General features: G+C 39.5%; 1 protein-coding gene across 2 annotated transcripts in view; it reads left to right on the forward strand.

Moving 5' to 3' along the window:
* The window catches only part of rnf207b (ring finger protein 207b), a 73,197-nt gene that overhangs the window by 27,535 nt on the left and 30,051 nt on the right, over positions 1-15,611 (forward strand). For both annotated transcript variants that reach the window (XM_059952132.1, XM_059952133.1), the window contains 3 exons: positions 4,190-4,236; positions 6,048-6,120; positions 8,425-8,493. In XM_059952132.1, the coding sequence (XP_059808115.1) occupies positions 4,190-4,236; positions 6,048-6,120; positions 8,425-8,493 (189 nt within the window). The remainder of the gene's footprint in view (positions 1-4,189; positions 4,237-6,047; positions 6,121-8,424; positions 8,494-15,611) is intronic.

Below are 15,611 nucleotides of genomic sequence, written 5' to 3' on the forward strand. Positions count from 1 at the left end.
AGTGATCCACCTCTCCTACTATTACTTGAAATATAAATGAAATAGGTTTACAATAGAAAGTAATATTTTAAGAAGCTATGTGATGAATGCTTGAGAGGAGAGAAACAAGCATACATTTGTTGTGATATAATTCATAAGGATATTAATCATTGTCATTGTACTTTATTTACTAATTGGCAAAGATAGAACTAAAACAGTTCATTAAGAAAACAGGTAAAGGACCATTATCAAGCACAAAGATTATAAAATGCCTTAGCAATGTAATATGTATTATTGGGGCAGGGTTTCATTTACTCAATCTGAAAAAAAAACATACAGTATAAAAAAACATACTGAATACAGTATTATGAGTGAGCTATGATATCTTTTCAATTGTGAAGTGCAGTTCCCAATTGTTGTGTTTTTAATATTTCAGTATTATTTGAGTAATATTGTAAATATATCATTTGATTAAACATTCTTGTTTGTTTAATTAAGTCATTATGGGTTATATGGAAAAATAAGTGAATTGCATACATCATGACACTACCACGTTATATGTACGTGCCTCGCTTAAAAGTGAAAACAAAACGTACACAATTTCTCCTGGTTCTGTGTTTTTGCTTTCAATCAGTTGTTATGTTTAGGAGCTGCAACGCATAGCAGTGGCAATGAGTAAGTTTTAAACAAACCTGAGATGACTGCCTACCTGTTGAAGTGCAGCGAGACGTCCGAGTAAAAAAAAGCGCAGCGAGAAATGGTCGAGCGAAAAAAGTAGCGCAGCACATTTCCTTTCTTTGCAAGAAAAGATGTTTGAGTTTTTAAAAAAAGGCAGAAACTGACAAATTCTTAGGTTCATTAACAGTGAGCACCGAGTGATAATAATCATTAAAAAAGAGCAGAAATGGCAGATGACATCGGAAAGATTCGTGAGTTTGATTACACAACAGATAACTAGATATTGTATACTGAGCGAGTAGAGTAGTATCTTAAAGCAAATGAAATAAGAAATGAGAAACAAGTACCAGTTTTGCTGAGTGCATTGGGTTTAAAGGTATACAGTAGGGGTTTCAAATCTGGGTCCACAGTCCCCTTGGTTAATGATAGTGGTCCATGGCATAAAAAAGTCAGAAACTTATGTTATCCAGTATGCTTAGAAATTTGACTGCTCTAACTAAACCAGCTACATTGAGCTTTGTTGAGATGGCTTGGCTGTTTCAGTCATTCCACAAAATGAGTTTGAACAGAATTTCAAAGATCCTAAGCTGAAGCCTGCAGATATCCAACTAAAAACCTATACTGGAGAAAATATAATTCCTGTGGGAATGACGTTTGTAACTCTGCAATACAAAAGCCAACGAACCACATTGGGTTTGTATGTGGTAAAAACAGGAGGCCCAGCATTGTGAGGTCATGACTGGCTGAGACAACTACAACTTGACTGGAGATCCAGCCACCATTTGTATGCCTCATCCCCTGCAATAGAGTCAACTGAAAGCAAATTAGGAAAGGTACTGGATGGTGCCACAGTTTAAGGATGGCATTGGAAAACTCAAACATGTCAAGAGCGAAGTAATATTAAGTGAAAATGCTGCACCCAAGTTTTGCAAAGCCCATCTGGTCCCTTATACCATCCGTGATAAAGTAGCTGGTGAGCTAGATCGCATGGAGGCTGAAAGAATTGTTTCCAAGGTTGAGTGGAGCCCATGGGCAATGCTGGTGGTACCAGTCGCTAAGAAAGATGAGCCTGTCAGGATCTGTAATGATATTAAGGCGACCATCAACCCTGCACTGAAAGTAGAGCCTCTGCCCAGGATGGACGATATCATTACAAACCTTTCTGGAGGTAACACTTCAGCAAAGTGGACAGCTGAGATCTACCTACAGATGGAGACCGAAAAAGAGTCCAAAGCGTTTCCCATCATAAATGCTCACTAAGGGCTTTATCGCTATTAAAGACTTCTTTTTGGAGTAGCATCTGTACCTGCAATCTGGAAGAAAGCTGTAGACGAAATGCTGCAAGGCTGTCCAGGCACTCAATGTTACCTGGATGACCTCGTTGTTACCAGTAAGACTGACAAGGAACATCTCCAAATCTCTAGACAGTGTTAAAAAGATTAGAAGATTATGGGCTCAGAGCACAATGCAACAAACGTGAATGATTTAAACCAAGCATCACTTACTGTGGTCAAACCCTCGATGCACATATATTATACAAGTGTGCTGAGAAGGTTCAAGCAGTGGTGGATACCCTAGTCCAAAAGATGTGTCACAGTTGCAGTCCTTTTCAGGATTTGTCAATTAATATAACAGGTAATAGTTATCTGGCTACTATCTTGAACTCAATACTCCAGACTGGAAGAAGTGGCAATACAGTGTGAGGTAGCTTTCCAAAAAGTAAAGAAAAGAGGGAGGTCAAACTCTGTACTCACACATTATGATCCATGTCGTCTAGTGAAGCTTACTATGCCAACATGTCCGGAAGAAAGATGTCTAGAGCTATCAGTCCCAGCGTCCTTCAGCCACCACTGAGCAGGCCTCAGAGCCCGAGATTGTTTCACAGCTGTAAGTCTCTCCTGCCAAGTAGTAGTAATCCCACTTGTCAGGAAACACATTGTCCCACAAGAGTAAGAAATCCTCCACAACAATCGAATCTGTAGGCCTAAATGAGACAATTTTAAATTTACCATCTGTGGACATTTGTATGGTAGTTGTATATTATAGTATACTGTGTATATAAGTTGAGATGCACTCGATATTGAATTGGAGCTTATAGATAAACACAGAGGAGTGTTGTATATTTAATATTTTAGTACTTTTTGAGTAATGTAAATATAAAGTTCCATTTAGCATTCTTGTTCATTTAAATAATTAATTATGGGCTAGATGTAAAAATATATCACGATGTTGCCACATCTTATACATGCCTCACTTAAGGTCATAACAAAACATACACGGTTTCTCCTAGCTCCGTGATTTTACTTTCAATTAGTTTTTAAGTTTTGGAGTGACAAAACAATAACACCAATCAAAAACAACTCAAATGTATTAAGAGTTTCTGCTTCTGTATTAAAAACTATAGTTTACACCAGCAGATAGAAAAAAGAATCTATTAGGCCTCAATGCCACCAAAATAGTAAATCACCCAATGTTCCTGACCTGGTGGAAGGGGCTAGAACTCGAAGATAATATCGGCATCACTTCCAAAGCATTAAGTGCCAACGTCATTAACACCAAAAATTGTGGCAGCATGAATCTTGATTTGTTCATGAGAGGTCATCAGTCTGACTGGAATGAGTAACGGCAACAGCTGTGTCAGCAAGTGTTCTCCTGGGAGCTTTGACCTAATCTAAACCTGTCATCTCATTTTGAACAACATTATCTGTGAAAATTGAGGCAGTTTAAATTGCCAGCTTCCAGAGGCCAACTGTTTTCATGCTGCAATCAGATCCTGTCCTTTTTCCTACTCCTGTCTTAGAACTCTGGTACATTCCAGTTTGGCTTTCATGTGGCAACACAGGAAGCCATTTCAACCCCTTGAATTGTTTCTGCAATTTAATTAGGTTATAATTGGTATTCCTCCTTATTTACTTCCCTACTTATTGATATCCTCACCCAATCAGACATGAAAGTAGCAACATTCACAATCCTTTGGAGACAGATTCCCACTCCTAAATTGTTTTCTGATTGGCTTACTTAATGATCAAGCTCCACCTTCAAGATATTAATCTAGAATTTCATGTTTAGTTGTAAGCGTAGTGGTAGTGCGATCACTCGAGTTGAGTGGATGTTCTCCTAAGGGGTTGCCTGTTGGTGGGTCTTCAGGTGGCTGTAGAGGTGAGTCTGGGATCCATACGTTCCCATCCCCTTTGCCACTTGGTGTGCAACTTAATCTGGGATGTTAGGGTGGATTCACTTCATGGAGAATGCCTGTGTGTGACTTTGTTTAACGTGGGGAGGCTGATGCACGGGCAGCCACCATACAGTCCTTGACAGATCAAGTTCGGGGTCCAGTGAAATGGAATGCAAGGCGACCGGGAACCCGTCACTGCTGCAACTGTCCTCCTGCAACTGACATCACAACAGTTGCATGTGTAAAACACCTGGGAAGAAACTATATGTGCAATGCAAATGTATGCATGGGAAAGAAAAGGAAGATTCTTTAAGGTGCTCATATATTTTATATCTGACAGTTGTTCTCATGTTCTAGGAAAAGTTAGCTGAAAAGAAGAAAATGTTGCTCAAAACTGCTCAAAAGTAAGTATGCCCTCAACAGCCACGTGGGAACAGTGTGGGTGGGTACGACTGGAGTGCAGGACATTGATGGACATTTCCCCAACAGCTCGCGGTATGAGAACAATGAGCAGCTAAACCGCCCAGACCAGGCTGCAAGTGAAACTGAATGCTCCTGTGATTCCTTCTCATATATTCGATCAATAGATCGATAGGTCCTTGATTAGTGAGGGCATCAAAGATTAAGGGGAGAAGGCAGGAGAATGGGGTACAGAGGAATATTAAATTAACTCTGATGGAAAGGTGGAGCAGACTCGATGGGCTGAGTGGCCTAATTCTGCTTCTATGTCTTATGGTCTTACATCTGCAGTGTAAAAACAAACCCATCAGAGCAGTAGTACTATTGCAGTGCTTATGCTCTATGCAAGTATTGTCCCAATCTATTTCATCTGACTTTATCAGCAATATCTCTGAGCTTGATCAACTTGTTTGACCCTTTGTGTTTAACCAAGTTGCCTTAACGCATACCTGGACAATTTACTTAAAGCTTTCCACATGGTAGTGTGTCCTGTACTCTAACGTGATAACAATATTTTCAAACCAATTTGCGGCTACACTGGATAAGTGTGGTACCATATTCAAGTTCCACATACGTGCCTATCAAGTTTCAGGAACAAGGAACTTTAATGGGAACTTGGTTTGCTCAAAGATGTAATGCTTTATGCAGGGGTTGTCTGGGGGAAAAATAAGAACATGTAGCCCAGTTTATAGCAACACACACACATACACAAAATGCTAGAGGGACCCAGCAAGTCAGGGAGCATCTGTGGAGGAGAATAAACAATTGACATGTTAGGCCTGTTTATAACTGCTCTATCAGTAAACTAGTTTCTCTTGATATCTTACTGCATTTTGAGATTCACGTTTATTGTCATTCTTCAGTACACTAGTGTAAAGGAGAACAAAATGATTGTTATTCTGGATCCAATACAGCAAAGAAAACACAATAAACATAAAAAAATAATAAACACAATAACTATAAATATATAGATTAACTTATATACATAGCCTGATTGCATGTACATAAACTGATGCTAAGTACAGGAATAACTGTACATAGGTGACTGACAGGAAATGGTAAGTAATGGCGGTGGAGGAGTAGGGGTGGTGGGAGGATAATGGGTGGAGCTGTTGATCAGCCTGACGGCTGGGGAGAAGTAACTGTTTAAGTGCAGTAGTCCTGGCGTGGATGTTGTGTATCCTCTTCCCTGATGGGAGTGGGACAAACAGTCCACGAGCCAGGGCGGGTGATGATATTGCATGACTTTGTGATATTGCTGGCCTTTTCCCAGCACCTTTCTGTATATACGTCCTTGATGGTGGGTAGGCAGGTACTGGTGCTGCATTGGGCAGTTTTAGAGCAGCCAATGCATCACACTCCTGTCTGCCGCAGTGCAGTTTCCAATAGTTACTATCTTATATTTACAGTCTCTATTTTTAGACTTCCTTGAATATTAAATTGTAGAAGTATTTCTTGAATGTTATATTTACACATAATATTTCAGGAAGTGCTTAACAAAATCATACCAATTTGCGTGTTACCTGATAAAATAATAATGATTTAAGAACAAGAAATGGAGGAAGAAGTAAGACGTGTAATTTCTCGTTCCTGCTTTGCCACATAATAAGATCATGGCTGATCATATATGCCTCAAGATCATCTTCTGGCTTGGTCCCCATTCCCCTGACCAAAGGTCCACTGACCTCTGCTTTGAAAGAGCAAAATACAGAGATATCTAACACCATTTAAACCTTCTGGTTCTTTTTTTTTCCAGCCAACATGAAGAGAAAGAGAAAGCTTTCAAAGAACAGCTTTCAAATATGGCTGCACTCCTACCCACTCTTCAAGTAAGTGACTGAGGAAGTGGTTAGTGGAGTGAAGAATGTGGTAGTTGGGGAACAGATATTGCACAGGAATATTGCAATGGAACAACTGCTGCTCAGTGCAAAGAAAGCCAAAGTGAAAAAATGGGTCAATTTGACTGGAGAGAATGAGTAACTAAAACTCCCACATCACTGGAGTTAGATCTGTAGCAACAAGTACAATGCTGGGTAAGAATGGCCGATTTATGGACACCTGTATATGAATCAGCATTGTGATATTAATAAATTAATAAGTCTGACCCATCTATACACAATCAGTCCCCCCTCTCTCCACTTTTAGTGACTGTTCTTTCAAATGAATCTTGATGCCATTTTTAACAACACTGCAATAATATGTATATCTATTAAGTGATTTTGTGTACTTTCCAACTTATTGACAAGATTGACTGAAGGACTTCTGTAAAACTGGAACATGTTCATTACCTGAAGAAATCATTATGCGAGATTAATTTTTCTGCTCACAGCTATTGCACCCAGACAATGAAATCACCATGACACTCAATATTACGGTGCAGACCCACCCCGTCAGGGACCAGTGCGTTACAATCAGAGCAGGATGTTTTGACCAGTCTACCTTTCCTGATTCTCAACAGGACTAATCTGAGAACTGATTCTTGCATATTTATCAAAAGCTAAAATGAATCCAAAGGTGGTTGTGAACTTTATAGAAACAGAACATTTTGGAAACACAGGTAGGCAACAAAAGTGGACAAAGAAAGATAATGTTTCATATCAGATTATTTTGAAACCTTAACTCTGTTTCTCATTCCACAAATATTCCCTTACCTGCAGAGTGTTTCCAATATTTTATGCATTTGTTTCAGGTTTTCAGAATCAAGCTTATTTTTAAGCTTTCACTACTGAGAATTGTATACAAGAACACAAGAAAGTAGGAGCAGGAGCAGATCATTTGTCCCCTAAAGATTACCCGGCAATTCAATATGATTGTGATTGATCTACTCAATGCTCTACATAAGTTCTGCATTGCCCTCAATTCCCTGGTCTTTTAAAAAACTATCTAGCTTCTCATCAAGTACCTCCAGTGATTCAGCCTCCCCAACTTTCAGTGGTTGACAGTTCCAGAGATTTACCAGCTATGTGAAGACAATCCTAACCAACCCAGTTTTAATTAACTGTCCCCTCCTCTTGTAACTATTTAAGTCTCTCCTAGTAGTGGAAGTATCTCAACATTTACCCTGTCATACCTCTTTCATCAAGATTGCCGCTCAATCTTCTAAACTCCAAGTAATACAGTTCTACATTGTTTATGTGTGAAAAGACATTAATTTTCTGCCTTGATCTCTGTGTGGATTTTTGCTTGAGGTTTATTTGTGTTCATGTCCATACTTTTTGTTGTTCCTTGACAAATCCCTCAAGGTTTAAGGTGCTAGCTGAGCAGCTTGATTAGAGCCCCCCAGACAGTTTAGAAGGGTAATTATAGATCTGCTGAGAAGGGCTGAGCTAGTCTCACCATTGATTCTTTATCCTCAATACCATCACCCCAACACCAGTCCACACCCACTCCCATGAAATAGAATCAGGTAGTTTCAAAAATTACATTACCATAAGACATCTTTCTCATATAGTTTGCAAGTGGATATTTGTGTAAAAACATTCTTATTTCCCACATGCCCTGAAAAATCCAGGGATGGAAGGCCCACTGCAACACTGAGACGTTGATATACAGTACCTCTGATCAAATGATATATCGAACCTAGGTCACTAAAACAGATTATATGATCATTATCCAATATTTTACTACGGATCTTACTGTGTGCAAATAAGCCTCTGCCTATCTCTCATTATAACAATTTTGTCAGAAGTATTGAACTGTTTTTTCAATGTTTTGGATTATCCGAAGTTGAGGAAGGCAATACAGAAACAGAAGTTACTTATTTCAAGTTATTTCTTCTTTTCTTTTTCTGTTTCCGTCTCTATTTGTACTTGGTTACTGGTCTCTATCTGTGTACCCTAGCCCCTATTTCTATCTCTGAAAGTGAATTAATGTCTCTCTGTTCTCTCCCCTAGTGAAAACTGGGGCATTATGTAAAATGCTTTGAATTGTTCTGAAGATAGGCTGAGAGGGAAAGTAAATCAACCATGATCAAATGATGGAGCAGACTTGATGGGCTGAATGGCCTAATTTGCTCTAATGTTTTATGGTCTTATATGATAGGATCAAGCTTAATCATTGTGTTTCATTATTTTGCGTTTGTCTCATAAATTAATGAGATAGATTGACTGCTCTCTTTTTACCCTGTGGTACAGGTCCATCTCGTCACCTGTTCTGCTTTCCTCAGCTCTGCCAATAAGTTTGAGTTCCTGGACTTGGGCTATGTAAGTTGGTGCAGTACAATATGTGTGATATGATTGGAGTGCAGACGTGTTCCAGCACACGGAAGTGCCTAAAATTCAGGATTTGTGTTGAGTTAATAGATAGGTTATTGACAACTCGGTTTCCCATAAACAGTCACAAAAGCCCAAAATGGAAACTTAACCATCCCTCTGAGATTTCTTTTTATACAATGGGATGCATATAACTGCTGGACCCAGATTTGTTCTCCATTCTGTGATTTCAGTCATGTCAGCACCCTGACTTTGAAGTGGAAAATCATTCCTGGACTCATCCCACTGATACCCTACTAAGCATCATTTCCTCATGGTTCACTGCCACCAGTTGGTTTCCTGATACGTCACTTCAGCATTGTCCCCACTCATACATCTCTCTCTGTTGATCTCAGCTACGTTCCATCTTCCAGTGGCCACACCTGCTGACCCTCAACCCATCCCCAAATGATTCTCCATATCCAATGATTGCTTTTGTTTTCTCTACTCCTGATTTTGAAAAAGACGGATGAACTTGGAAGATTCATCCCTGGGTTCATTGCAATGAACTCCTTAGCTAGTACGTCACCTTCTATGCATGGTTTAAAGCAGGACTCAAATTGAAAAGGCTCAGTCAGTGATAGATCTTAGGTGCATAGAGGAGAAGTTGTTTAGGTTTAGTGAAGGAATTCCAGAGTTTACATTCTAAAGAACAAAAGATTTTCCCACCAAGTTGAGGTGAAGAAGGTCCTTGTAAGAGATCGAACTGGAGGAGGAATATTAAAGAGATAGGGACAAAGCAAGATCACAGATCCTTAAAATGGACTCATAGTGGGGACTAGGGGCCAGTGCATATTAGGAAGTCATAGTTGAGGACTATGCATAATCATCCAGTGAAACATGATTATACCATGACTGACATTTGAATGCACTTCAAAAGTTGCACTGGACTCGATTCTCAAATCGGTTAACTCAACCTCTCTTTGTGCTCGCCATTGCCTTTTACAGTTTAAGATTGTTCATTGAGCCCATATGTCTAAATCTAAACTATCTCGATTCTACCCTAACATTAGTCCACTTTGTGATAAATGCAAGAGGGGCGAGGCCTCTCTCATTCATATGTACTGGTTCTGTCCTAGCTTGGAGAAATTTTGGAAAGATGTCTTCACTACGTTATCATATATTCTGAATCAGCACCTAGAACCAAACCCCTTAATTGCTTTGTTTGGTTTCTGGGGCGAGACAGATTTACGTCTGAGTCCAACTAAATGCCGAATATTATCCTTTGCCTCTCTCCTGGCTAGACACTTGATCCTCCTTAGATGGAGAGATGTTACCCCGCCCACTCATGCTCAATGGCTTAACGACATTATGGCCTGCTTGGACCTTGAAAAAATCCATTATTCAGTTCTTAATTCAGATTTAAAGTTCCATAAGGTCTGGGGACCTTTTATCGAGTACTTTCATAACCTTCCTCTTGACTAGGGTTTTTTTTTCTTTTTTTCGGTCCCTTGCTTTCAGCTCTCTTTTTTTTCTGGTAGTAGGCATTATTATCCTCTGTTGCTAAGTGTATTCACAGTCTGGGAGTTTGATTGTCCTGATTTATATTCTCTATATTGTGTTGTGGTTGGTCTGGAGTTTTTTTTCATTGTGTTGTGGGGTTGGGGGAGGATACTAAGTTTACTTGTCTTCAATTTAGGTGCTTTTTTAAAAAAAAAATTCTCTTTCTTTGTATCATATTGTGATTGTATGCTTAATTTTGCACTGTATTAATGTTCCTCATTCTGAATTGGGGTTTTTTAAATTTGTAAAATGTATTAAAAAACTAATAAAAAAAAAGTTGCACTGATCCATCAGAAGCTAGACCACAAGAGCACAGTTATATTTGTGTATGGGCCAGATTAACAATGCAAACATTTTTTTAGGGCTGCTCTTATGAATAGGGAAGCCTTGAACTTCATGAGAGATCCTCTCTGTCATTCTTACAGCATTCAGATGCTGGATTTCTCACAAAGCCCTGCATGCCAAACTTCTATAATTTTCCAGTCGTTATACTTGGGTGTTCACTGGTTGAACACCCACATTAGTGCGGTCTTTCATTCATTCTGTTAAGGTTATTACTCTAAGGATTTATTGAGTATGTCTGCAAGAAAAATAATCTCAGGGTTGTATATGGTGACATACATGTACTTAAAGTAATAAATTTACTTTAAATTTTGGAAATCTGGGCATTTAAGCTGTGTCAAGTTTGAACTGCAGATATTCAGTGACTATTTATTTCAATGGTCAGTAACCGATCTGAGAGAGTTGGGTTAAATGAGCTGGCGAGATGGCAAATGATTTATAGTGAGAAAGTTGTATTTGAAAGAATAAATGTTTTATGAAGGGATATATATGGCTGATTGTAGCATAGATTCACCAGCTCCATTCTGAAAATGATGGGTGTATCATGAGGCCTTGGAATTTGGAGGAACTCTGTCTCACCAAGACAATCAAAATTCTGAGAGGGAATGAGAGGGTAGCCTCAATAACTACATCCTCCCTCCAGAGGGACCAGAACTGGAGCCCAGAGATCATGAGTCTTCCACTTAGAAAGAAGTAAATATACTTAAAGACTATAAACCTTTAGAATTCTCTGCCTCAGATGGCCATGAACATTCAGTTTGAAATCTATAATTTTTTGGCTTCTAAAGATATCAAAGGATATGGGATAGCACAGGATAAGGCCCTGGATTTACAATGACCTGTTGAACATTGGAGCATGCTCAAGAGGCCATTTGGCCTTCTCTTATTATGGGTGTCATTTAGGATTCAAGAAGCAGACCCTTGCTCCAATGTATCAGTCTGGCTCTTAATAATTATACATTTATAAGTTGGGTTACACCTGAATCCGAAGGGGGACCAATAACCTTGTGGGCAGATTTACTTGAGCCCTTGTGGGAAGCATTTAAACTAAAAGAGATGGGAACTAGAACGATAGGGCTGAGGATGGGGCAGTTGGTGTACAAGTCGATGCAGTGTGTAGTGAGACTGTGAGGAAGCACAGGCAAATGATAGAGCAAAATTGTAGTCAGTGGGACAAGGTGAAGTGTAACATGGGGGAAAAATGGATAAGGGTGATGAATTCAGGACTGAAGGAGTTGTATTTGAATGCACACAGTATACGGAATAAAGATGATCTTGTAGCACTGTTAGAGATTGGCAGGTATGACATTGTAGGCATCTCCGAGTTGTGACTGAAAGAAGATCACAGTTGAGAGCTTAATATCCAAGGATACACATTGTATCGAAAGGACAGGCAGGTAGGCAGAGGGAGAGGAGCGGCTCTGTTGGTAAAAACTGAAATGAAATCATTAGAAAGAGGTGACATAGGATTGGAAGATGCAGAATTCTTGACATGAGAGTCATATAATCATTGAAAAGTACACCACAGAAACAGGCTCTTCAGCCATCTGGACCATACTGAAACCATTGAAACTGCCTACTCCTATTGACCTGCACTGGGACCATAGCCCTCCATACTCCCTACCATAACTTCCCTTAAATATTGAAATCGAGCTTGTATGCACCACTTCTGCTGGCAGCTCATTCTCACGGCCTTCTGAGAGAAGAAGTTTCCCCTCATGTTCCCCTTAAATCTTTCATTTTTCACTTTTAACCTATGACCTCTGGTTGTAGTCCCTGCCAACCTCTGTGGAAAAAGCCTGCTTGCATTTACCCTGTCTATACCCCTCATAATTTTGTATACCTCTATCAAATCTCCTCTCAAACGTCTACATTCAATATTTCCTTATAACTCAGGTCCTTCAGTCCCAGCAACATCCTTGTAAATTTCCCCTATACTTTTCCAACCTTATTTAAGTCTGTTCTGTAGATAAGTGCCCAAAACGGCACACATTACTCCAAATTAGGCCTCTCCAAAGTCTTTTACAACTTCAACTTGTAGCTAGAGTTAAGAAACTGCAGGGGTAAAAAGACCCTGATGGAAGTTATATACAGGCCCCCAAATGGTAGTCAGGATGTGGGATATAAATTTCAACAAGAAATGGAAAAGACATGTAAAAAGACCGATGTTATTATAGCCATGAGGGATTTCAATATGCAGGTAGATTGGGAAAATCAGGTTGGTGCTGGATTGCAAAAAAGGGAATTCATAGAATGCCTACAAGATGGCTTTTTAGAGCAGCTTATGTTTGAGCCCACTAGGGCAAAAGCAATTCTGGATTGGGTGTTGTGTAATGAACAAGATTTGATTAGGGAGCTTACGATAAAAAAACCATTGGGGAGCAGTGATCACAATATATAATTCACCCTGCATTTTAAAACCATATAACAATTACAGCATGGAAACAGACCATCTCAGCCCTTTTAGTCCGTGCCGAACGCTTACTCTCAGCTAGTCCCACTGACCCGCACTCAGCCCATAACCCTCCATTCCTTTCCTGTCCATATACCTATCCAATTTTACTTTAAGTGACAATACTGAACCTGCCTCTACCACTTCTACTGGAAGCTCGTTCCACACAGCTACCACTCTCTGAGTAAAGAAATTCCCCCTTGTGTTACCCTTAAACTTTTGCCCCCTAACTCTCAACTCATGTTCTCTTGTTTGAATCTCCCCTACTCTCAATGGAAAAAGCCTATCCACGTCAACTCTATCTATCCCCCTCATAATTTTAAATACCTCTATCAAGTCCCCCCTTAACCTTCTACGCTCCAAAGAATAAAGACCTAACTTGTTCAACCTTTCCCTGTAACTTAGGTGCTGAAACCCAGGTAGCATTCTAGTAAATCTTCTCTGTACTCTCTCTATTTTGTTGACAGCTTTCCTATAATTCGGTGACCAGAACCGTACACGATACTCCAAATTCGGCCTTGTACAATTTTAACATTACATCTCAATTCTTATACTCAATGCTCTGATTTATAAAGGCCAACATACCAAAAGCTTTCTTCACCACCCTATCCACATGAGATTCCACCTTCAGGGAACTATGCACCATTATTCCTAGATCACTCTGTTCTACTACATTCTTCAAAGCCCTACCATTTACCATGTATGTCCTATTTGGATTATCCTACCAAAATGTAGCACCTCACACTTATCAGCATTAAACTGCATCTACCATCGTTCAGTCCACTCTTCTAACTGGCCTAAATCTCTCTGCAAACTTTGAAAACCTACTTCATCATCCACAACACCACCTACCTTAATATCATTTTCATACTTACTAATCCAATTTACCACCCCATTATCCAGATCATTAATGTACATGACAAACAATATTGGACCCAGTACAGATCCCTGAGGCACACCACTAGTCACCAGCCTCCAACCTGACAAACCTCCACCACTACTCTCTGGCATCTCCCATCCAGCCACTTTTGAATCCATTTTACTACTTCAATATTAATACCTAAAGATTGAACCTTCCTAACTGACCTTCTGTGCGGAACCTTGTCAAAGCCCTTACTTAAGTCCATTAGACAACATCCACTGCTTTACCCTCATCAACTTTCCTCGTAACCTCTTCAAAAAATTCAATAAAATTTGTCAAACATGACTTTCCACACACAAATCCATGTTGACTGTTCCTAATCAGACCCTGTCTATCCAGATAATTATATATACCATCACTAAGAATACTTTCCAATAGTTTACCCACCACTGACGTCAAACTGACAGGCTTACAACTGCTAGGTTTACTCTTAGAACCCTTTTTAAACAATGGATCCACATGAGCAATACGCCAATCCTCCGGCACCATCCCCGTTTTTAATGACATTTGAAATATTTCTGTCAGAGCCCCTGCTATTTCTACACTAACTGCCCTCAAGATCCTAGGGAATATCCTGTCAGGACCTGTAGATTTATCCACTTTTATATTCCTTAAAAACACCTGTACTTCCTCCTCTTTAATTATCATAGTTTCCATAACTTCCCTACTTGTTTCCCTTACCTTACACAATTCAATATCCTTCTCCTTAGTGAATACCGAAGAAAAGAAATTGTTCAAAATCTCCCCCATCTCTTTCGGCTCCACACATAACTATCCACTCTGATTCTCTAAGGGACCAATTTTATCCCTCACTATCCTTTTGCTATTAATATAACTGTAGAAACCCTTCAGATTTATTTTTACCTTACTTGCCAAAGCAACCTCATATCTTCTTTTAGCTTTTCTAATTTCTTTCTTAAGATCCTTCTTACATTCTTTATATTCCTCGAGCACCTCATTTACTCCATGCTGCCTATATTTATTGTAGATATCTCTCTTTTTTCTAACCAAGTTTCCAATATGCCTTGAAAACCATGGCTCTGTCAAACTTTTAAACTGTCCTTTCAACCTAACAGGAACATAAAGATTCTGTATCCTCAAAATTTCACCTTTAAATGACCGCCATTTCTCTATTACATCCTTCCCATAAAACAAATTGTCCCAATCCACTCCTTCTATATTCTTTCGCACCTCTTCAAAGTTAGCCTTTCTCCAATCAAAAATCCCAACCCTGGGTTCAATCCTATCCCTCTCCATAATTATATTGAAACTAATGGCATTGTGATCACTGGACCCGAAATGCTCCCCAACACATACCTCCGTCACCTGACCTATTTCATTCCCTAACAGAAGATCCAACACTGCCCCTTCTCTAGTTGGTACCTCTATGTATTGCTGTAAAAAACTATCCTGCACACATTTTACAAACTCCAAACCATCCATCCCTTTTATAGTATGGGCTTCCCAGTCTATGTGTGGAAAATTAAAATCTCCCACAATCACAACACTGTACTTACTACAAATATCTGCTATCTCCTTGCAAGTTTGCTCCTCCAATTCTTACACCCCATTAGGTGGTCTATAATACACCCCTATAAGTGTTACTACACCTTTCCCATTCCTCAATTCCACCCAAATAGTCTCCCTAGATGAGCCCTCTAATCTATCCTGCCAGAGCACCGCTGTAATATTTTCTCTGACAAGCAACGCAACACCTCCCCCTCTTGTCCTTCTGATTCTATCAGACCTGAAGCAACAAAATCCAGGAATATTTAGCTGCCAAACACACCCCTCCTACAACCATGTTTCACTAATAGCTACAACATGATATTTCCGGGTATCAATCCATGC

This window comes from Hypanus sabinus, chromosome 27 (assembly GCF_030144855.1).
Source record: "Hypanus sabinus isolate sHypSab1 chromosome 27, sHypSab1.hap1, whole genome shotgun sequence".
In the NCBI taxonomy this organism is placed as follows: Eukaryota; Metazoa; Chordata; class Chondrichthyes; order Myliobatiformes; family Dasyatidae; genus Hypanus; species Hypanus sabinus.